This window comes from Brettanomyces bruxellensis, chromosome 6 (genome assembly GCF_011074885.1).
Source record: "Brettanomyces bruxellensis chromosome 6, complete sequence".
Taxonomy (NCBI): Eukaryota; Fungi; Ascomycota; class Pichiomycetes; order Pichiales; family Pichiaceae; genus Brettanomyces; species Brettanomyces bruxellensis.
Window position 1 is genome coordinate 640,936 of NC_054687.1, and position 21,150 is coordinate 662,085.

The following is a 21,150-nucleotide window of genomic DNA, read 5'->3' on the forward strand; positions in this document are numbered from 1 at the left end:
TTCTATTCTTCATTTTTTCGCACAGTCTTCACAACCTTCACCGGCATTCGTTTCTTTTAAAATGTTTGTTGTACTGCTTCTTATTCTTTGGAGCTTTGCTGCTAAATCTTTAGCCAGAGGTATTACAAGTGCAGAAGGAGCAGCATGCTTGAATGTGGCCAACAATTTTACAAATTTCCCGTTTGATTGTCCTCAGCCAGATTTATCATATACCTGTCGGTGTGTCGATAAGTCATTTTTGGGAACAGTTATCAACTGTATCGAAACATATGCTCAGGATAGTCAAGCATTGGCCCAGGCATATTCTTATCTTTTAGACACATGTTCAAGCCAAGGTCATCAAAAGTACAGAATGGTTCACGTGGCTAGTATTTATGACAATGCCACTGAATATTTGAAGCCAATGGATAGCATTGAGACGTCCTCAGTCCTCAGAAATCCCGTTACAATATCACAGAAAGCGTTTACCGTGTCATATGATAGTGTTGTAAATCTAATGAAGCAAAGAAATGATTCGACATACATGGGTTGGGCTCTTTATGGCTATTGGGCAATCATATTTTTGGTTGCCGCAGTAATAAATATTGCCCACTGGTGTTGTCCGTACGCTTCAGAAAGAATTGAGCAAACCAAATTTGTTAACTGGCTTCGGAGAAGTCTTATTTGTCCACAGTTAGTGAGACCTTCGCAGTTAACAAGGCTAAAGCTATTTTCTAAAAATGACAATAAAAAGACAGAGAACACTCACGATCTAGGTATTCTTGAATCAGTATATCGTCTGCCCGTCAGAGTCCACGCTTTGATCATATTCGTCTACTTTTGCCTTGTTGCAATTCTTTGCTGCGTTGATTATAAGATCGTGAGTCCAAATACAATTTTCAGATGTCCTAGGGGTCAGAAGTTTGTCGATTATGCTGACAGGACAGGAATTATAGGCACTATCCAGCTTCCATTGGTGTTTTTGTTTGCTGCAAGAAATAATCCATTAACTAAGATCACCGGTTTTAGCTACAGAACATTTCAAACATTTCACAAATGGGTTTCCAGAATTGCATTTATTCTATTGCTACTTCATTGTGTGTTCTATTTGAGCTACGTAAGAGCTCGAGGTGATTATATTGCAAGATGGGGTTTATTAAAATGGAGAATGGCCAACACAGCCTTTTCCGCCCTTTGCATTACTATGGTGTGGGGTTCCTTACGTAGGAGGTATTACGAATGGTTCAAAGCTTCTCACAAGATTCTTTTGATAATATTCACCGTTGGTGCCTGGTATCATTGCCTAACTCTTGGTTGGATAGAGTATTTGGCCGTGTCATTTTCCATCTGGGCTGCCGATTACATTTTCCGGATTGCAAAAATTGCTTCCACCGGTGGACTTCTTAAGGCCAGATGCAAGGTGATATATAGGGTGGAAGAACAACTGGAATCTGGAAAAAAGATACTGAAGAAAGTGCCACATTCAATTAGGATGGAAGTGAATCATTCAGGATGGTGGAAACCATTTCCTGGTGTCTATTGTTGGGTTTATTTCATGAGATGGAATATGGCTTGGCAAGCACACCCTTTTACTGTAGTTTCAACAACATCACAACAAAATTTCAATCAGTTAGTATTCATCATCAGGGTTAAGCGAGGACTAACGAAGCAACTTGCAAACTTCATCTCCAAGCTGCCACTGGCTGAATGTTCCATGCCTATTTTAGTGGAAGGTCCATATGGTACAAATATTCCGTTCAAGGCTTATGATCATTCGGTGTTCATTGCTGGGGGCGTTGGAATGACTGTTGTTTATTCCATGTGTATGGATCTTGCTCAAATATACCGCGCACAAGTTTTAAGGGGTCAGAAGACATCGAACGAAAAGTCCATTTCCGTTGTTTGGATAGTTCCAAACTTTGAATCAGTGCTCCTCTTCAGGGAAGAGGTTGAACGATTGAGAGAGTTCAGCGAAATTCTTCAATTGAAGATCTTTGTTACGAGGCACCACGTCAATATTCCATGTGAACAACACACCGCTCAGGAGACAGATCCTATGGAGAACACTAGTCTTCGTAAGGTTGATCATATTGTAGAGTCTGCATTAATACATGATGGCTCTCATGCCCACACTGAAGGATGCAAAGATAAAGAAAAAGCCGGGGATGCACTCTCGCAGCAGAAAGTGGAAATGCAGCAGTTTCTTGCAGACTTGGCTGAGAAAAATGGTTCGAGCTCAGTTTCAATTGAATTTAGCGAGAGACCAGATTTGACGGAAACATTGAAGAGTATTTATGCTCTTGAAGGACCAACTGCAATTATTGCATGCGGTCCATCTACATTAAATGCCGACGTTAGGGTTGCTACAGTTGAATGCTTAAGAAGACACAAGCATGTCGAATACTATGAGCAAGAACTTTTATGGTAACCCAATTCTTTAAATTCTTACACATTATATATACAACAATTTAACATTTTACAATTTAAATCCGGGGTATGGAGAATGAAAATGTATGCTTGTTCTTCTAAAGCGGAGTTGAGGAGTATCTCCTAGTAAGTGAAAAAAAATGGTACATAAAAAAAAAGACTGAGCGAGGATATGTGCAAGATCTCACACTTGTAAATTACGTGTAAATTGGAATATCGAAGAAGCCTAGTGGCCTTATAGTTTATACATTTCAAAATCAAATCTGTTTGTTTCTTTATTCAAGAGAAATTTGTCGCTGAAAAATCGCTTACGTTTTGTATATCGCTAGACTGTTTACTTCCATTAATTTTGTGTCAAAAGCATACAAATCATGTCAAAACAACTGAAGCAACTAGGGGATGACATTTGGAAGAATCAGGTGGAGAAGATCAATTCAGAATTGTTTACACTCACATATGGTTCGGTCGTGGCACAACTATGCAAAGATCTAGACAACAATTATGATCAAGTTAATAACGAATTATATAAAATGGGCTATAACATTGGAGTACGGCTAATTGACGAATTTCTACAAAAGACGCAACTCAGTAGATGCACAAATATGCATGAAACGGCCGAGGTTGTGTCGAAAATAGGCTTTAAAATATTCTTAAACATCACTCCAACGGTATCTCACTGGACAGCAGATAATAAATCGTTTGGTCTCATTTTGGTGGAAAACCCGTTAGCCGATTTTGTTGAACTACCAAATACCGAGGCAAGAAAGAAATTATGGTATTCGAATGTACTCTGCGGAGTATTGAAAGGATGCTTAGAGATGGTTCAACTAGATTGTGATGTGAGCTTCTTGCAAGATAGTTTGAAAGGTGATGAGAACACTGAAATACGCGTGAAACTCAACAAGATTCTTAAAGACGAAATACCTGCTGGAGAGGAATAAATACAAAATGCGTTAATATAACATAATTATACTACGACCTTCACCATAAGGCATGCCTGGGACGTGAAATGACACAGCACAGATCAGTGGTTCAATTATTTCTCTATCAAATAGAAACCCAATAAACTTGAGAATCCAGTTCAGATAATGTAGATAAGGTTTGTAAATTGTATTTCATCATTTGGCTGCATCATCCGGACCTAGTCTTGTCTTATTGTGGGCTATTTTATTCATTCATGCTCATCTTCTGATGATAATGATGAACAAGATATCATCTTCTAAGAAGGAAGCTCTTGATTATTAAAAAAGACAGTGACGTACTGCCCTTTTCAGACACATTCAGATACTCTCAAGTGAGAATGCTGAATATGAATTGGGATAATTTGAAAGTTTATAGTGGTTGAGTTCATGGAAACTTTAAAGTGAAGCAGGGAGGAGAGCAAAAAATTTTTGGTACCCGTACCATGATCGCGAGAGAACTTTTTTTTTCCCACCAGCGTGTCTATAGCGAACGTGCTTAAAAATTTCCTCCTGAAACAAAGTAAGGTTTATTTTAGAACCCCCAGATATTTGTGTACGGGGGTACCGAGAACAATAATAATGCTAGTGGAAATGAAGTTCGTAAGGAATGTAAGGTACAGAAATATTCTTGGCATACAAACATTATGTCGAGCGGCCTTAACTTGAGTTATCTATATTATTTATTTTTTCCCATTTATTTTTTTGGATATTCTTCTTTGCTAAGGACATTCTAACTGTAATGCATTAAATTGCGTTAAAGCCAGAAGAATTACTAGTACTTTAAAACTGCAGGATGTCAAAGTCATCACCAGATAGCGGATTTGCCTATTACGAGGCATATTTACAATCTATGGATGACGTAGATAGTAATAAAAATACGAAGCCTCGAAAAAGTACAAGCGAGCAAAAAGTCAATGAAGAAAGTGCTAAGCAAACAGTGAAAAGTGAAGGGGAATCTGATAGTACGCCCAAGCCATCATATCCAGGACTTAAAGGTGCGCAAACCACAGACTCCTCATTAAGTGAAATATCAGCTAGTGATATTGTTGGAGAATATGATGATTCTATCGAGGAAACAGGGCCATTATCAATAGGTGCTGGTGAATCAAAGGATTCATCTCGAATAGAAAACGAGCAGTTGGGTATACCTAGTGGGAAGGTGAAGTCAGCCGACGATTATATGAATGATATAGAAACAAGTCTGGAAGGTTTGAAGATGAATGGAAATAGCTTGGAAGCATCTGGATACAATGATGATATTAATAGCATTAGGGCTGGTGACTATAAAGCAGTGGATGATGAGGAAATGAAGCTTGGTGAAGGTGAAAGTGACGAAAAAGAGTCTAATAACAAAAGTGCAAATAGTGATGCTCTGGACGCGAGTATTGATGACGATATTGACAAAGATATAGTGGATGATTATGGAAATGAGACTGACAACTATGATGCTGTTCAAATGGATAATTCAGAGCATAGGAACATTGATGACACTGCTGAGTCAAAGGTGAATAATAATGTTAAGCCTGATAGCATAATTGATAACCATAGTAATTCAAGCGAGGACGCTTCGAGTGAAGCAGACGGAAGTAGCGGTAAAGAAAGCAACGGGGAAGAAGATGGGGATGCATATTCATTTCTTCCAAATGATGATGCCAGTAGTGTTCTTGATCATCACCTTTCGAATACATCCACGGGATCTTTATCAACTGGTGTGATATCTAGATCTGTTACAGAAAAAGATGATGCGTTGTCTGAGGCGCCGCTTCCAGATTCTTCGGACTTTAGAGCCAAATTTATCAGGATGAACACGATGGATACTGTACACACTAAAGGAAAAGATAAAACGGGGACGGTGATGACTGCAAGCACAGTTAGTACTGCTATTCCAGAAGAAAAAACTGCGAGTGAGCCGACACAAATTCCAGAGCCTTTGGCGGTGAATGTGGATGCAAATGGTGACGATTCAGGTGGGATTCATAGTCTCACTGAAGGCACCAAGGAGAATGAAAACACAATTGATTCAAGTATGTTAGAGCCACTTCCTGAAGGCGAGGAGTACAATAACGCCAAAAGATCGTCAACTACGACTGAAGATACCACGCGAAATTCTGGTGTTACTTGGGAATCCATAGATACAAAGGCAAGTAGTAAGTTGTCATCAAAATCGCTTACATCATCATATTCCAGCATGAAAAGCCCGCCGCAGGACTATAGCGACTGGAAAATTCCAGAGTTGCCATCAATCAGCGTAAGAGCAATTATGGCTCTCCCGACATCGGAGGAAAGGCTTGCTGCATTCAAAAAAGGAAGAAATGATCTCCTGAACTTTGACTCCGGACTTGAAACATTTCTCCGAGAAACTGTCAAGATGGGAAAACGACCTGCCATTAGTAAAGATGGTCAAATGGGACCAAATGTGAAATCTGCTTACAGCAATTCTCAGCATCTGCACCATCGTTACACATCTTCATCAGTTGGATCGGTTACATCTGAGTTGGCAAGTGACCTTATTAGGAGATCTTCTGTTCTAAAGCAAAAGGGCAAAAACTTCTTCAAAAAGATGCATTTGAAGACGGCCAAATAGTTGTGCGTGCCAATTTTTATTATTATGATTCGCTTTTCTTTTATTTATCTGGTTGAACGACAGGTCAAACTGTATGTTTACTATTTCTATATTTTTACTGTGTACTGTTCAGTTCCTCTTTAATATATTGGATGATTTTCATTTCTACCTATATTTAAGAGTTATATTCTATGCTTATTGCCTTTTACTGAGAAGTTCAACGCCCACTTCCTTCACCGTATCATTCATTAATTTTCTAAGTTGGTGGCAGCCCTGAATTCCCAAATTAATTAATCTCTCCAGTTTATCGAGGGGAAGTCGATCTTCACACATTATTAGATTAAGTTTATCGCTATCCCCGACAACTCCTACTGTCACAAAACTTAAATCACTCTCTTCCAAAGAATTTAAATCAAGCAGAGCTGTTTCAGAATATATTCCCACGCTAACGGCACTCACATAATCATAGAGTGATATTCCGGCATCTATAAGTGCCAAAGTAATGGAGTTACAACAAGCTGCCAAAAGGCCACCATCAAAACTGAGTATAGTCAAGTTTACCTCTATCACCGTCCGTGCGTAATTCTTTAAAACTATAGTTTTGAGAAAGCATCTTTCTAGCACTATACTTAATTCAGAAAGCCTTCTCTCATTCTTTGATCTTTTTTTTCGTTCTATGCCAGCAAATGGTGGATAACTAACGTTTATATTTAAAACAGGTCCATCTGCAGATGCCCTTGTTGTTGAAGTAGCTCTATTTGTGTCCATCGGTCCCTTCACGAGGCAAAGAACCACCATGTTTCCTTGTCGCACGTATGATGAACCATCTGAAGCATTTGGATGTGTGTTTGTTTGACAACTGAATTGTCGAAGCTCATTCCACCTTCGGCCGTCCATCCGAAGACCCTCCGGAGAATATACTTCCATTCGACTCATACTAGTATGCTTTTTTTGCTTGTCGGCGTTAAGCTAAGGGAGAATTAATGTCAATTCTGAATGACTGTGCATAAACCAGCCGTGGGATTTGTTCTTATTGGTGAAAAGTTTATATTGGGACAATTTTTCTTTTTCTCCCCAGAGTTGTACAATGCACGGATGTATTTCAGCTTAATTTAATCATTATTATTATTTTTTTTTTGCCAACTGTCCCTTCCCTCTCCCCTCCGCTCCCGCTCTGTTACTTTTTCACATGCATTCGTAGCCACTTTCCGATCCTCGTTTATCAATAAGAATGGTCTTGCCGAATATATTAAACTCTTGGATTACAATAAACGTCAGCAAATTTAACTTTTAGAAGTAATGACAATATCACGAGTATCAGTTATTTTTGTTTACCTTTCCACACTTGCAGAAACGTTTCGGAGGCAAGTCTTTCTTGTTGTTTTAAAACTATCAGCAAATAGATGTACTCTTTTGCTTCTTACAAAGTTCTTCATGCCTGGATCTATATAAAATATTTCAGAAGAAAAAGTACACGCCAAGATTATCAAGTATTTGCAACGATCGGCAGTTGAAATGAATGAAAATGAATTAAAAAAATGCCTTTAGTCCCTAGTGAGTCAGTCATGTAATGTAGCTCAGTTTGTGGCTGACAGTTTTGTTTAAGCCGATACTGCTAAAAAAAAATTAAAAAAATTTAACAATGTAATTTCCGCATCAACCGAAATGAATCTGTCTGCCCGTGTGGTCGTATTTACCGAAAAAGGAGCATCTCAAATCTTATTTAAATGGTGAATAAACACTCTGCCAGTTTTTTTTTCAAATTTCCCTTAAATCTTAATGGCCGTACGTTTGCCTTTAAGATATCTTTAAACCTTGTAACTTCTGGAATGAATTTAAATTTGTTCGTTGTTGTTTGCCCGATCAAATGAGATTATATTCTGTTCATTACAGCTAGCTAGTTTTCATTATTGCTTCTTATTTTTCATTATCGTCCACAGCATATACAGTTCGCTCGCTGAAAGAGAGAAAGCAGTATTTTCATCCTGGATTCCATTTGTATCATCTTAAAGTATCTACTTGGGTGAATCAATTAACCAGTTTTCAGATTTTGTCACTGTGATATTCGAATATATATATACACCAATCTGTCAGGCCGCCCACAATATGATGCAAGCACTAGGCACGACGATAACATACTTATGGCATCAGGCCTTTTCGGAGGCTATAGAACGGCTTAATTCCTTGTCAACAGATGATTATTACATTGCCATTGCACAATACGGACATGCCATCAAGCGTACCATCATATATGTCAATTACATAATATCGCTTATTATAATAGTGCCATATCTCCTTCTTGTTGGATGCGATTTCGTTATCTACATTTTCAGAGTTTTGGGAGATGTTTTGCACTCCAATGTGGAAAGTGCGAAGGTTCAATTACGGCAGAAGGCAGGCCAAAAGATAAAGGTGCAATAGAAGAGGGTGAGCATTTCCAATGAAACTGTGTCCGATTTGCAGTGCTGGTCAGTGCTTTTTCGAGAAGACAGAATTCCGCTAGTAGGTAGAATTTTTCAGAATACATTATGCTACTACACTACACTATTTGCTATTTTATATGAAGGCCCGGTATTGGGTACATACAATCTGGAAACAGCGCAAGGGAGATAGATGTCCTCCCCCTCCAGGCTTTCTACATTGTTTCATTACTGACATATTTTTAATTCACTTGTTTAGTGCACACGCTTACTAAATTTCAGTTCACTCTTGATTGTATTTGTTTCAGATTGCTATTAGATCAAATGTAGAGTAGAAAAAACAAAAAGGGTCCCAATTGAGTGAAACCCAATATTGTAGTTTTCCTACTAGAATAAGAGACACCTAAAGGTGCTCAGATCCAAAACTTCATTCTAGCTCCGCTGTCCGCACAGGTTAGCCACGGGTAAAAGGGCTACGAGTTCCTATAATTCAGAGCCTATCTAGTGGAGAATGACGTTTTTTCTTTCATGCAAGAGGAGTAAAGGAATTAGCTCAAACCCCGGAGATAGCTCCTCTTTTATAGTACGAATTTCATACATCGGGAAAAAATATTTTGTTGACAGTTTTTACACGACCGGTGGTCTCATCTCCAGTATCATCGGACTGCAATAGGTAAAATATAGCGACGCAGAATTATGCAAATTATCGACGCGTCGATAGCTGCCTTTTACTTTTCTTGTGTCAGACATATTTGATGGTTACTTGTTTGGGCCGCGTTGTGTCTCGCTGAGTTGACAATTAATTGCATGAAACAGAATCAAGATTGGAGTTTTCTCATTTTGCAGGTTTTGTTTTCGTCAGCAATTAAAACACATAACTACAGGTATGAATGCCTCACTTGATCCAAAGTTGGATTCTAATGAAAAGAAGGGTGAAGATAAGGAAGTTGAAAATAAAAGCGTCCCAGAGAACGGAAAGGAAAGTGAAAGTAAGCAAAATAAGTCGAATGCATCAGCTTATAATTCTCCAAACCCACCTCCAATGCCAAAACGACCAATGTCTTCAACAGAAAAAGCAATTCATGAACTCAAGGAAGCATTTCCGAATGTCGAAGAAAAGTTTGTGAAAATGGCACTAATTGCATCAGAAGGACGAATGGATCCTGCTTTCAATGCTCTGCTCTTCATATCTGATCCTACCAGTGGTGTCCAGGTTCCATCACCACGTTCCAATTCTCGTGCCGGTAATTCACATGGTGCAGCTTTTGATGATTCTACCAGAAGACAACTGGAATCAGATGAAGCTCTTGCCAAGAGGTTGGCCAGGCAATATGAGCGGGGAAGCAGTAGAAGAGCATCAGAAAAAAGTGGAAGACGTCAATCTCATGGTTATGACAAGGATGGCAGTACTCCTACCTGGGCTAAGGATGGTGATAGTGATCGTGACGAGCTGGATGACATATATGATTCTATTAGCAAGAATGTTGAGAATGTTAGGACGAAGTTTGGCAGTTGGGTCGGCGGCTTGGCAAAGAAGATAACTCCTGATGAAGAACAGAAGCAGCAGTCAGAGACTTCGCACTTACCACGTAGAAGAAAGCAACAACTTTTTAGTGCCTTTGGCGCTGATGATACAAAATCTGCCAAAGCAAATGCACCTCCAGTTCCTCCTAAGGATGACTTAGGGGACAGGTTGTCGGAAAAATTGGCTCCAATTCAGCTTTCAAACAATACTGAAAGTAGTGTGAAGCATGAAGAATCTATGCCAAAGGCTGAAGTTTCGTCGACGGAAAAGTTGAATGCTCAGAGTACTGCAGACCAAACTGTAAAAGCAGCAAAGAAACCAGCAGCTGAATGGAAGGATCTTTCTGCTATGGATCCGGAGCCTGTGTCCGACGATAAGTTTATTGTCGATGACAGTGAGGAGGATGAGACACCAATAAAGAAAAGCTAATTTTTGGATTAGATGGAACCTTACTTTTTAATTGTTTTCTTCTGAGTTTATAACAAAGCGGCAGTCGCTAAAAGCATCACCATTTCTATTTAATTGAAGCTACAAGATATACTTCCGTTGCGTTCCTATTATCTTTTGCTGCTCTTTTTTTTGTTATCTCTAATAATTGTGAATATTTAGGATAAATTACAATTCTAGTCTTTGGTCTGTTCCAGAAATCCAGTTTCAGTGTAACACCCGCCAGACATAACAGTCTTCATTATGCCCTTCAAAATCTCAACTTGAAAAGGCCGTAACTTAAAGTTTTCTCCGTCAACGGAGATAAAGTTCCGATCGTTGGGACCAGGAAGTGGAATCACTCTAAAAGCTTCCACTTTGATATGTGCAACATCATCCTTCCAGACATGTAGGCCTTTATCTAACGAAAGAAGTCCGTCAACTGTCTTGGAAATTCCTGATCTAACATCTGTAACCACTACATCAATTGATCCATCGTTTGGTAAAGCCGCAGGAAAGAAGTTGGTATCTTTTGAAATATATGGCATTTTTCCAGAGTAAAAGATCCCCATGTTTGAACACACCCCTTCGTCCAAAGGCTCCCAATCCGGTAGCAGACTCAGATCTGCTGCATCTTCTAAGCCTATAAATTTATCAGCATACTTTAGTTTGAAATCCTCCTCACTAAGCGGGCTAAAGTCGGATAGATCATTTAAATGCTTCTTGTAATATTGTGACAGCTCTGTTTTTGTCCTTGCAATATATTTGACAGCGATCCTACATGGATACTTTGATTTTGAAAGAACTTGATAGCAAACACCGAGCAAAAATCGTTCCTGGCCTACCCACCGCATAAATTCTGTTCCAATATCAGCCTGTGCTATAAGACCATACGTTTGACTTAAGAATGAAAGTTTCACATCTGCATCTTGTGTGCAAACTGCCATAAGATCATTCCTCACTGTAGCAGCTTTAAGAAGTTCTAATGTGGCATGCGATGGCTCTAGTGTGCCCAAGCATGATAAGGACATCGCATTTCCAGACCCCGATGGTGTTTGTGTGATTATCAACTTATCAAATGCACGAGCACGATCCTCTCGCCTATATATACCATTGATTACCTCGTGTGGAATACCATCGCCTGATGCACACAATATCATGTCGTATTTGTCTATGTTCATATTTTCCGCTATATCACTTGCATTCCCACTATAAGCAGTCCTGGCCACTGTAATCTTGCACTGAGCTGCTTTCAATATCGGTTCTACTTTAGTCTCATAAATTTTATTTGCTTTGCCCTGGCCGCTGTGAGGGTTTATAATGACCATTATTGACCTTCCGGGCTCTGATTCCGGATAGGAGCGCTCAAGGACTTTTTCCGAGAGAAAGATCGTCGACTCATCGGAAACCTTTGTTGCTGAGTTGTTATTGCATAGCGTATCTTCTGTTCCCTCCCTCTTCTGTGGCTCAGAATCCAAAGAATAAACTGTTAAAACGCTTGTGCATGCAACAAGTCTATCACCGAGCTTTCGGACGTACGAAATTTCCAGCTCATTGTGAATTCCGGTTTTGCACGGCTGAGCCCATAATATATCTTTAAATTTAATAACAGGGCTTTCGGAAACAGCGGAACCTGCTCCCCCAGTACTGACGGTCACATTAACACAGCCAAAGTTTAAAAAAAGTCTATGGCCATCTGATTCGACTGGCGGAAGTGGTTCTTCTAGCAGTAGGCCATCGTCTTTAAGATAAGCTTTCATTTGCATACAATAAAATGTGCCGATTGATAAGGAGCGAATTGATTATGGGAGGACTCTATTCTAGTGCAGTAAAGCTATGTGAACTAATATTCAAAGATAACGGACTCCTGATATATATTATATAGGAAAATGATTGATATGTGTAGGAGGAAGGAAACGCCAGGATCCCTAGGGTAAGTTTTGATTTGTAAGGCCCTTCCACGAATGACAATAAGCAATTGAGATAATAATAAAAAAATAATGTTAAAATAATATATAGGTTTGTTCGGCTGAAAAAAGAACGGAAAGTGCGAGTTTTGGCAAAAAAAAAAGTTCAAAAAAAAAAAGAACTCCGTTAAGAAAAACATCAAAATCTGAAAAAAAAAATTAAAAAAAAAGCGTTGTTGGGAAGAATACCAAGATTTGTGCGGTACCCTTGACACACAACTGTTGTGCATGTCAGTTTTTTACATTGTGGGTAGTGCAGATCGATTTACAAGTCATACGACTACCCTCATGAAATTATAATTTAACGGTGAAAATATTGTATTTCACACACTTGTATGTCATTTCTTGCTTTTCGGAGTTGTTTGAGTTTCAGCGTTGGTGTTCGCCAGTTTTTAAATGAAAAGATATTGTACGAAGTTAATAAAATCGGTCCGTTGCCAAGTTCGGTGGGTTCGGTTACCAAAAAGTTTTGTTCATTGTTAAAAACGGATTGATTAAGTACATTTTGCTTCTTTTATTGAAAAATACTGAGCATATTTATTGTATGTTACATGGCAAACTATATATACACCTTCTCTCCAACGTAAATAAGTTCAGTCGTGCTTTTCTCCTTCAGACGATCATCCATAATATACTCCATGGAGCCATTACTTAGCGGGGAATAGATATTGTCTATTGCCGCCTTCCGAATGAAATATCCGGGATATTTGATCAATTTCCCACATTTCTTTTTCAATTGGTCAACCATCTTGCCAATTCTGCCCTTATTTCCGTTTTCTTCGTCATCGCTATCGTATCCGGATGATGATTCATACAGCAACTCAACTCTCTTTGAAACCGTCAAATTGCGCTCTAGAATATGCATCAAAGGAAGTTCCATAATTTTCGGATCATCTTCAAAGTCTCTGACCTGTAGCCTGATGTCATTTAAAATGCCATCATCAATCTTGGTTTGTTTCATGAATCCGGAGCGAATCACACATCTGTAAAAGCTAAGGTCATATTCTGAAGAAGTTGACACTGGTAGAATTGTAGCCTTAGGGTGGTCCTCTGGGATGTTTGGTAATGGCGAAACTCTGGTTTCAATAAAGACACAAACTTGTGGAAGAGACCAGAATGATGACACAACCTTTCTAAGTAGACTTGGAATGGATTGCTCTGTAATAATTGTTGAATATGAGGAGCAATATATGAGTGCAATCTTTTGGATTTTTGGAACACTGACACTTCCAAATTCGTCCTTAAAGTTCACGTAATCAGAATTCTCAGAGGATATGCTGCTATTTTCGTCCTCCGTATTCTCAGCACCGGTTGAATCCTGCTCGGCAGTTTCGTGAGTCTGAGATTCAGAATTTGAATTAGCGGCAGAACCAGTAGTAATAACTCCCCTTTGTTTTCCATTACCAAGATCAAGAACAGCGAATCTCTTCCTTTCAATTATTCTCATCCTATCTCCAAACATATCTTCTGCTGATTTCCTACTCTTAAGGTCACTGTTCAAGGAAAGGGAACGACAAATTCTCCAAAAGTTAATGCTCCCAAAGCTTATAATGCAAATAAGAATTGGAAACCATGCTCCATGGGTAAACTTTTTCAATCCCGAAATGACAAGGCACATTTCAAATGAAGCAAATATCACAAAAAATATCACAGAGACGATCCAATGGTAGTTGTATATGTAATGCAATACTATAGCTATCAATGTAGTGGTCATAAGGAAATCTATGGAGATTCCCAAACCATAAGCCGCCGTAACATTGTTGCTGTTCTGGAAACCCACAGTTGTAAGAACAACAGCAACCATGAGAATGTAATTTGCAACTGGAATATAAACACGTCCTTTTTGTTTCTTCGAAGTATGAACCTGTCTCATTCTTGGGAAGCAATCCAAATTAATGAGTTGCTTCAAAATTGCAAAACAACTAAGAATCAAAGCTTGTGAGGCAATAATTGTTGCAAGTGTTGCCATAACAAAAATGAACCAGTAGTATGAGGATCCAACACCTCCAAAAGGTATCGAAGTGTAAAAAAGATTTTCCGAAAAGTTCTTTGGGTCTGCCAAAATGTATGCTCCTTGTCCAAAGTAAGCACACATGAGACATGGGTAAACGACAAAAAATAAAGTTATCTGAATTGGGAAAGCTCCAAAATGTGAAACATCAGCAAACATAGCTTCAGCTCCTGTGATACTTAGCATGACTCTAGAAAGAATGCTGATGCTTTTCTCCTGTGCTAGCAACTTGAAGGCATAAGCTGGATTGAATGCTTTGAGAATTTCTGGCTGTTTGCATATCCAGTATAATCCGTTAATTGCAAGAGTGATCATCCACACAAGAATAATCGGAGAAAAGAGTTTGCTGAGATTGTTTGAACCAAATCTTTGACACAGGAAAAGAACAATCAAAACTGCGCAAGAAACTGGCATAACCTTATTAGTAAAAGATGCATCTGCAGTTGCAATTCCTGCAATAGCTGACAAAACCGATGTTGTTGGTGTCAATAGTCCATCCGAAAAAACCAAGCTGCAACCCAGTAAAGCGCATGTTAAACTGATCACGGATATTGTACTGCGAACAAACATGTTACTGAAGATAGAACTTGATGTGTCAACAGTATTAGTTCTTGTTAATGTCAAAAGATCACTCTCTCTTGGAATTGTGTCATTTGTGTATGTTTCATCGTCATTATACGTATCTTCTTTTGAAACTGTATTGTTTGGTTTTTGTAACTTCAATTCAGAAATAATTTTGGAATATATGGCAATTTGACCACCTTCATTATGATTTGGACCAAATTTAAGCACAATTAAGCAGTATTTTATGATGACAATCAAGGTAAATGACCAAAATATACAAGAAATACCTCCGAGCAACCGTTCGGTATCAGGAACTTTGTCCGGAAATATACTTGAAAGTGTATATAATGGGGAGGTACCAATATCACCGTAGATAGCTCCCAATGATTCATATCCTAGAATGATCGTTCCCAAGACTTTGTTTGTCCTTCTTTTGGGTGTTTCTGTTTTTGCCATTTTCCGATATGATCTTAATTTATTCAACTAATAGTGTCCTTCTTTATTTTCAAGTGCAACTCAGTTGTGTTTGTAGTTAAGAGCTAGATAGTGAATAAAACTAAGCAAAATCACTGGCTACGGTTTATCATTACTTTTTTACAGACGCTGGCTTATTTATATTCATGTACAAAACAGAGATGTGTAAAATGTCCATAAATCCCAGTCTGGATCATCAGCACGTTCTAATTAAGAATGAAGCTTTTTGCATGTTGTTTACGGAATCAAAGCGTAAACCTAGTCACGTCCTGGTTATTATTCATAGCTATTGAATCAATGCGCGATCCTTTATTTTCTCAAAAAATCTCTGAAAAAAAATTACCCTCGCTTTCCAAAATGGGAGAAGTCGGCTTTGTTTAGCTAGTAACTTTATCGCTTAACTGCATATTCAAACCTGCATGCCCTCCTCCAGCCCTGAAAACTATTGGGGTGCAAAGGTTGAAAAATATGAGATATTTTTTCAACTAGTGTAAACTATAGAACTGTCTCAAGTTCCAATTATGTCATGCTAAAAACTTCCCACGGTTTATACCTATATTTTTATACGTCATAGATAAAAAAAATCTCGCTGCGATCTGTAATAATTTAGTCTTAGTCAAGAGATACATCAATCAATTTAATTATTAAATTTTTTTATTATCTTCCGGTTCTTGGCTACTGCCATAAGACATAATTTTGCATAGTTTGAAATCTCTTGAAGTCACCCTTTTTTGTCTTCCCCTTTTGTCCTTCTTTTTCTCAGACTCCGCCCCTTGATATAGTGCCATCTTAATTAAATTGTATTTTGTGCTGCAAGAATTTTCGAGCCCTCTTCCGTTGCAGAATGTGGTAGGTTTTCTTCGGGCTCTAATGCTACACTTTAAGACATCTATGTAAAGTTGATATTTATTTTTACAAATTAACAAATAAGTCCTTCAGTTTAAATTTTTGTAATTAATTCACAGATGGATAAATTTCAATGTTCTCTATTTCAGGCTTGGAGAAGGATTCGATATCGCTGACGAGTTTTTTCTCATATGGTGTATTTCTTGCAATAGAGACAACTTTCCATGGTTTAGTGGTTGGACAACTTGCAAAGATATCATCCATCTGCTCCAAACTCCTACCTTTAGTTTCCGGATAAAGAGAGTACACGCAGGGTAAGATTAAAGCATTAATAACTGCAAATATAGTATAAGTATAGCTGCCAATATTAGTAAATGCTATGGGTGTAATCATAACCACCATAAAATTAAAAGCCCAATTTCCAGCGGTAGAAATCGCATTTGCCGGTGCTCTGATTGAAAGTGGAGTCAACTCAGCTGGAAGAAGCCAAGTCATTCCAAGCCAGCCAATTGCAAAAAACGTATTAAATACGAATAGCAGAATGGCAGCACCAATTCCGAAACCCCCGTTGTTATCTTTGTTAGCGTAAAGTGTCAATACTGTTAATAATGCCATACATAGCGATTGTCCGCATGCACCAAACATCATCAACTTTCTTCTTCCAAAATGTTCTATTGTGAAAAAGGCAATGAACGATGCTAAAAAGTACTCGGTTCCATTGCAGGCAGCAAGTATTCTGGAATTCAATGCGGACATTCCAATGTATCGTTCAAATATTGTTCCCGCATAGTACGTGATGAGGTTAATTCCAGTAATCTGCTGAAAAACTTGTGACCAGAAACCAAGCATAAGTCTTTGAAAATTTCTGTGCTTCCCCTGCTTGAGAAGTGTCCTGAGGCCATTGCTTTTCTTTTGAGCAAAATGCTCTTGAGCTAACGATCTTCTGATCATTCTAAGCTCTTCCATGATTTCCGAATCATTTACCGACGTATCGTTAAATGCTGCAAAGACTCGTGCCGCTTCCACAAATTTCTTTTTACTGGCAAGCCATCTTGGGGAGTCCGGAAGCTTGCCAAGCAAAGGTAGAATTGCCAAAGGAAAGATTATTTGGAAAGCTATTGGGAATCTAAAGGACTCATCTCCATTTGTAAAATACATTCCAAAATCAACCCAATATGAAAGAGCCACACCGCCAGTAATAAGAGCACCCGACAGCATCACTAATTTCCCTCTAACCTCTCTCCGTGCTGTTTCTGACTGATAAACTGGAATAGATGAGGTGTTCATCCCGTTTCCTAAGCCGGATACAATTCTTCCAACGATTAGTTGTGTAATTGAAAAAGCAGAAGCTTGAATTACACCACCTATAACCATAAGAATACAACCCAATGTAATCGATTTGAGACGACCGAAACGATCACTGATTTTGAGATTTGTTAATGCCCCAAACAAACAACCAACTTCATACACTGCAACAACAAAACCTTGAACAGTTGAGGTATGACTGTCAGGATTTTTAACAGTATCAATAGATGGAAATGTTTCTCTAAATCTCGGAAGTGTTAATAGTGAGCCCATAACACCCTGATCATATCCAAAAAGAAGGAACCCTGTGGAGCACATAAAGGAAGTCACCAATTGTAACTTATTTCCAGAGCATCCAAGAAATTTTGGGCACTCGTCCATGTTACCAATATCGTTAGTAAATTTCTCACTTAGCTCTGAATCCTCACCGTTGGAATCAAGTTGTCTGTCCTTGAAGTTTTTTGCTTCATATTCTTGTTCTCCAACGCTAAAACTGGTTGTCATTTTTTTGCACTGTTTTCAGTAATAATCTAAGAGAAGGTGAATACAAATAAAAGATTCATCTGTTAGAATTTGATCACTAGATGTTGAAAGTTGTTACATCTATATATATATATATATATTGGTTGGCTTTATATGATGTTTTGTGTTTGATGTTAGCATTCCTACCGGAATTAAAACTCGATCTGTGTACTGACAACTTGCTACCATTTAAGAATATATTACGTCATAAAAAGTTTACCCCCTTGTTGCTCGAGCCTGCATTCATAATCATTTTTATTGTTTTTTTTTATTCATCTAGGGTTTATTGTCATGTTCATAAATATTTCTTCCTGTTTTGTATATTCCCCACTTTCTGGGCGTCGAGGCAAGATTTTTGTTGCTACAACCTTTCACCTATTGTTTGACACAGCCTGCATAGTATGAGTTTTATAGAAAACTAAAGAGGTATGCATCTGTTTTACATTTCACGTTTTATTTATTGTTAAATGTAGTGTTACCATACTTGTTATAGTATTTACTAAGACTTGAAATATATCAAGAATAGATAATTGAGTACACAGAAAACAAGAAATACAAAGGGAGTTGTATCCATCCAATTTCTATTAATTGTATTTTACCAGACAAACTTTATTGCTTCTACATTCAAGGATAATATGTTTTTTACGCCATTGGTTATAATAATTCATGTTACAAATGTTCTTGCAACATATGATATCATCATTTGCATTTATTCGAGCCAATCATGACCAATGTCGTAATGTTATAAACTCCCGAATCACCGTGCTTACACAGTTACATTTTGATACAGTTACCCCTCTTATCTTAGCCTAGTCCCTAGTAAGGCCGAAAGTTCTTTAAAATATGAATAAAAGTAAAAAATACTGTTTAAATTACACGTGAATAGCATAGATTTTGTATCTAGATTAGCACATAGTAAAAACATAGAAAAATAAAATAAAAACAAAACCTGTACCACAGCCATCACCAACTTCTCCTTACAAAAGCTTAACAATTTTACCAATGGCAATGGTCTCACCTTGATCTCTTAAAGTAAAACGTCCCAACTCTGGATAGTTCTTATAAGTCTCGACACAAATTGGATTTTCTGTCTCCAAGACGGCAATGATCTTCATTCCCTTCTTGGCAAATGCTGGAGCTCTCTTAGACTTTCTATTCGTACCCTTTTCAAGTTTATGCAAAAGTTTTGTGAACGTGACCTCCTCCACAGCAGTATGAACATGCATAACACATGAGAAACCAGCTGAAAGAATACTCTTCAACTCGACCAAGGCAACTTGTGCAACAAATTTAGTAACAGTGTGGACAGGATGCTCCTTGGATGTCAACACATAACCAGCATTGATATCATCCTCATTGACACCCTTGAGTTTCATTCTGACCTGCTCACCACAAAAGGCAGCATCAGCTTCCTCCTCGGTCTCGTTGAAAATTGTGAGAACCTCAACATCAATTTTGTTTGGCATCAGAAGAATTTCCTGGTTTTTCCTAACGTGACCTGACTCGATTTTACCTTCGACAATTGTACCCATATCCTTCAGTTTAGAAGCGATTGGAAGCATGAATGGGTCATTAATCTTTCTGGCAGTAAGTGGCATTGCATCCAAGTACTCCAACAGAGATGGACCCCTATACCATGGACAAATTTTTTCTGGAATTCTCGCTTTCAAACCATCACCTGTATATCCGGAAACAGGCATGAAGAAGACATTCTTTCCGGAATAGCCAATATTTTTCAAGAATACAGACAACTTCTTGGTACATTCCTTGTATCTCTTCTCGGACCAATTAACAGTAGGATCATCCATCTTATTGATCACCACAACTAACCTGTTCACACCCTGAGTCTTCGCAAGCATAGCATGCTCTCTGGATTGACCACCCCTCTCGAATCCTGCCTCGTACTCACCCTTTCTGGCAGAAATCACTAAAATACCGACATCTGCCTGAGAGGCACTTCCAATCATCTCAGAAACATAAAGCCTGTGGCCAGGTGCATCCAAAATGGTGTATCTTCTGGTGTCTGTCTCGAAGTAAGCCTTACCGGTCTCGATTGTCTTACCATCAGATCTCTCCTCCTTATCGGTATCCATAATCCAGGAAAGATACCAACCTTGACGTCCGGCATCTTTGGCCTCTTTCTCGTACTTTTCCACAATTCTCTTATCCACAGCACCTGTCAAAGAAAGAAGATTACCACCCATAGTAGACTTTCCTGCATCAACATGTCCCATAAAAATAATAGAAACGTGTGGTTTTCCACCGAACATATCCTTGACAACCTCTGGATCGACATGGTCTTCTTGGTCGCGCGCAATGTCGGCAGCCTCTTTTAGAGAACTGTCGTCTGTTGGTTTACTTGAAATACTTTTTTGAACGTTCGAGTTATCTGTAATGCTTGTACTGTTTTCGGCACTACTCTTCGGAGCTGATGAAGTAGACTTTGAAATATTGACTGCCTTTGGTGATCCTTTTTCAGGCTTTGCCTCCTTTGGCTTCTCAACCTTTGGCGCTTCCGGTTTGACAGTTTTCTTTTCAACCTTTTTGCTGTTTCCAATCTTAATAGTGCTGGAACTCAAGTTAAGCTTCAAGGTCTTCTTCTTCTTTGGCTTGGCAGTACCAGTTTGCTGCTGTTTCTGCTTCTTGTAGTCATCTAGGGACATCAGGTGAGATTCGTTACCATTATTCTGGTCACCATACTGTTGTCCATATTGGTTACCATACTGTTGGCCGTATTGATTACCATACCTCTGACCATATTGGTTACCATACTGATTGTTATACTGCTGGTTGTTGTATCCGTTGTAGCCTTGCTTACCACCATTATTATTGCTATATTGGCCGTATTGACCGTATTGGTTCTGGCCATATTGGCCATATTGTTGTTGACCATACTGACCGTATTGACCAGGGTTAAATGTCTGAGCATTCATGTTTGGAACAAAATTTGGTGCAGCTGGATTAAATGCAGGAGCGTTTCCACCCAAACTCATGTTCTGCATGCCATAAGCCAAGTTGTTGGTATTATATTGCTGCTGTTGGTCATTTTGACCTTGCTTGTCGTCTTGTTGACCTTGGTTCGACATTTTTTACACAATAGGTCTCCAAAAGTATTTTAGTATGCACAATGCCCTGTGTCTCCTAAATTATTGTGATTTC

At 38.6% G+C, this 21,150-nt stretch overlaps 10 protein-coding genes across 10 annotated transcripts; 5 read left to right on the forward strand and 5 right to left on the reverse strand.

Moving 5' to 3' along the window:
* Positions 1 to 61: 61 nt before the first annotated feature.
* BRETT_003726 (uncharacterized protein) lies at positions 62 to 2,407 on the forward strand (the record flags this gene model as incomplete). The annotated part of the gene is made up of 1 exon (XM_041282231.1): positions 62 to 2,407. One exon carries the CDS (start codon positions 62 to 64, stop codon positions 2,405 to 2,407), a length of 2,346 nt encoding a protein of 781 aa, XP_041136070.1.
* A 370-nt stretch (positions 2,408 to 2,777) lies between these two features.
* On the forward strand, positions 2,778 to 3,347 carry BET3 (transport protein particle 22 kDa subunit; the record flags this gene model as incomplete). Its single annotated transcript, XM_041282232.1, has 1 exon — positions 2,778 to 3,347. The coding sequence occupies one exon, from the start codon at positions 2,778 to 2,780 to the stop codon at positions 3,345 to 3,347; it is 570 nt and encodes a 189-aa protein (XP_041136071.1).
* An 814-nt stretch (positions 3,348 to 4,161) lies between these two features.
* On the forward strand, positions 4,162 to 5,952 carry BRETT_003728 (uncharacterized protein; the record flags this gene model as incomplete). The annotated part of the gene is made up of 1 exon (XM_041282233.1): positions 4,162 to 5,952. The coding sequence occupies one exon, from the start codon at positions 4,162 to 4,164 to the stop codon at positions 5,950 to 5,952; it is 1,791 nt and encodes a 596-aa protein (XP_041136072.1).
* Positions 5,953 to 6,126: 174 nt separating this feature from the next.
* BRETT_003729 (uncharacterized protein) lies at positions 6,127 to 6,867 on the reverse strand (the record flags this gene model as incomplete). The annotated part of the gene is made up of 1 exon (XM_041282234.1): positions 6,127 to 6,867. The coding sequence occupies one exon, from the start codon at positions 6,865 to 6,867 to the stop codon at positions 6,127 to 6,129; it is 741 nt and encodes a 246-aa protein (XP_041136073.1).
* A 1,170-nt stretch (positions 6,868 to 8,037) lies between these two features.
* BRETT_003730 (uncharacterized protein) lies at positions 8,038 to 8,352 on the forward strand (the record flags this gene model as incomplete). The annotated part of the gene is made up of 1 exon (XM_041282235.1): positions 8,038 to 8,352. The coding sequence occupies one exon, from the start codon at positions 8,038 to 8,040 to the stop codon at positions 8,350 to 8,352; it is 315 nt and encodes a 104-aa protein (XP_041136074.1).
* Positions 8,353 to 9,237: 885 nt separating this feature from the next.
* Positions 9,238 to 10,305, forward strand: BRETT_003731 (uncharacterized protein; the record flags this gene model as incomplete). The annotated part of the gene is made up of 1 exon (XM_041282236.1): positions 9,238 to 10,305. One exon carries the CDS (start codon positions 9,238 to 9,240, stop codon positions 10,303 to 10,305), a length of 1,068 nt encoding a protein of 355 aa, XP_041136075.1.
* Positions 10,306 to 10,499: 194 nt separating this feature from the next.
* Positions 10,500 to 12,062, reverse strand: BRETT_003732 (uncharacterized protein; the record flags this gene model as incomplete). Its single annotated transcript, XM_041282237.1, has 1 exon — positions 10,500 to 12,062. One exon carries the CDS (start codon positions 12,060 to 12,062, stop codon positions 10,500 to 10,502), a length of 1,563 nt encoding a protein of 520 aa, XP_041136076.1.
* A 766-nt stretch (positions 12,063 to 12,828) lies between these two features.
* BRETT_003733 (uncharacterized protein) lies at positions 12,829 to 15,300 on the reverse strand (the record flags this gene model as incomplete). The annotated part of the gene is made up of 1 exon (XM_041282238.1): positions 12,829 to 15,300. The coding sequence occupies one exon, from the start codon at positions 15,298 to 15,300 to the stop codon at positions 12,829 to 12,831; it is 2,472 nt and encodes an 823-aa protein (XP_041136077.1).
* Positions 15,301 to 16,272: 972 nt separating this feature from the next.
* BRETT_003734 (uncharacterized protein) lies at positions 16,273 to 17,973 on the reverse strand (the record flags this gene model as incomplete). Its single annotated transcript, XM_041282239.1, has 1 exon — positions 16,273 to 17,973. One exon carries the CDS (start codon positions 17,971 to 17,973, stop codon positions 16,273 to 16,275), a length of 1,701 nt encoding a protein of 566 aa, XP_041136078.1.
* A 995-nt stretch (positions 17,974 to 18,968) lies between these two features.
* Positions 18,969 to 21,077, reverse strand: SUP2 (Eukaryotic peptide chain release factor GTP-binding subunit; the record flags this gene model as incomplete). Its single annotated transcript, XM_041282240.1, has 1 exon — positions 18,969 to 21,077. The coding sequence occupies one exon, from the start codon at positions 21,075 to 21,077 to the stop codon at positions 18,969 to 18,971; it is 2,109 nt and encodes a 702-aa protein (XP_041136079.1).
* Between the last annotated feature and the right edge of the window lie 73 nt (positions 21,078 to 21,150).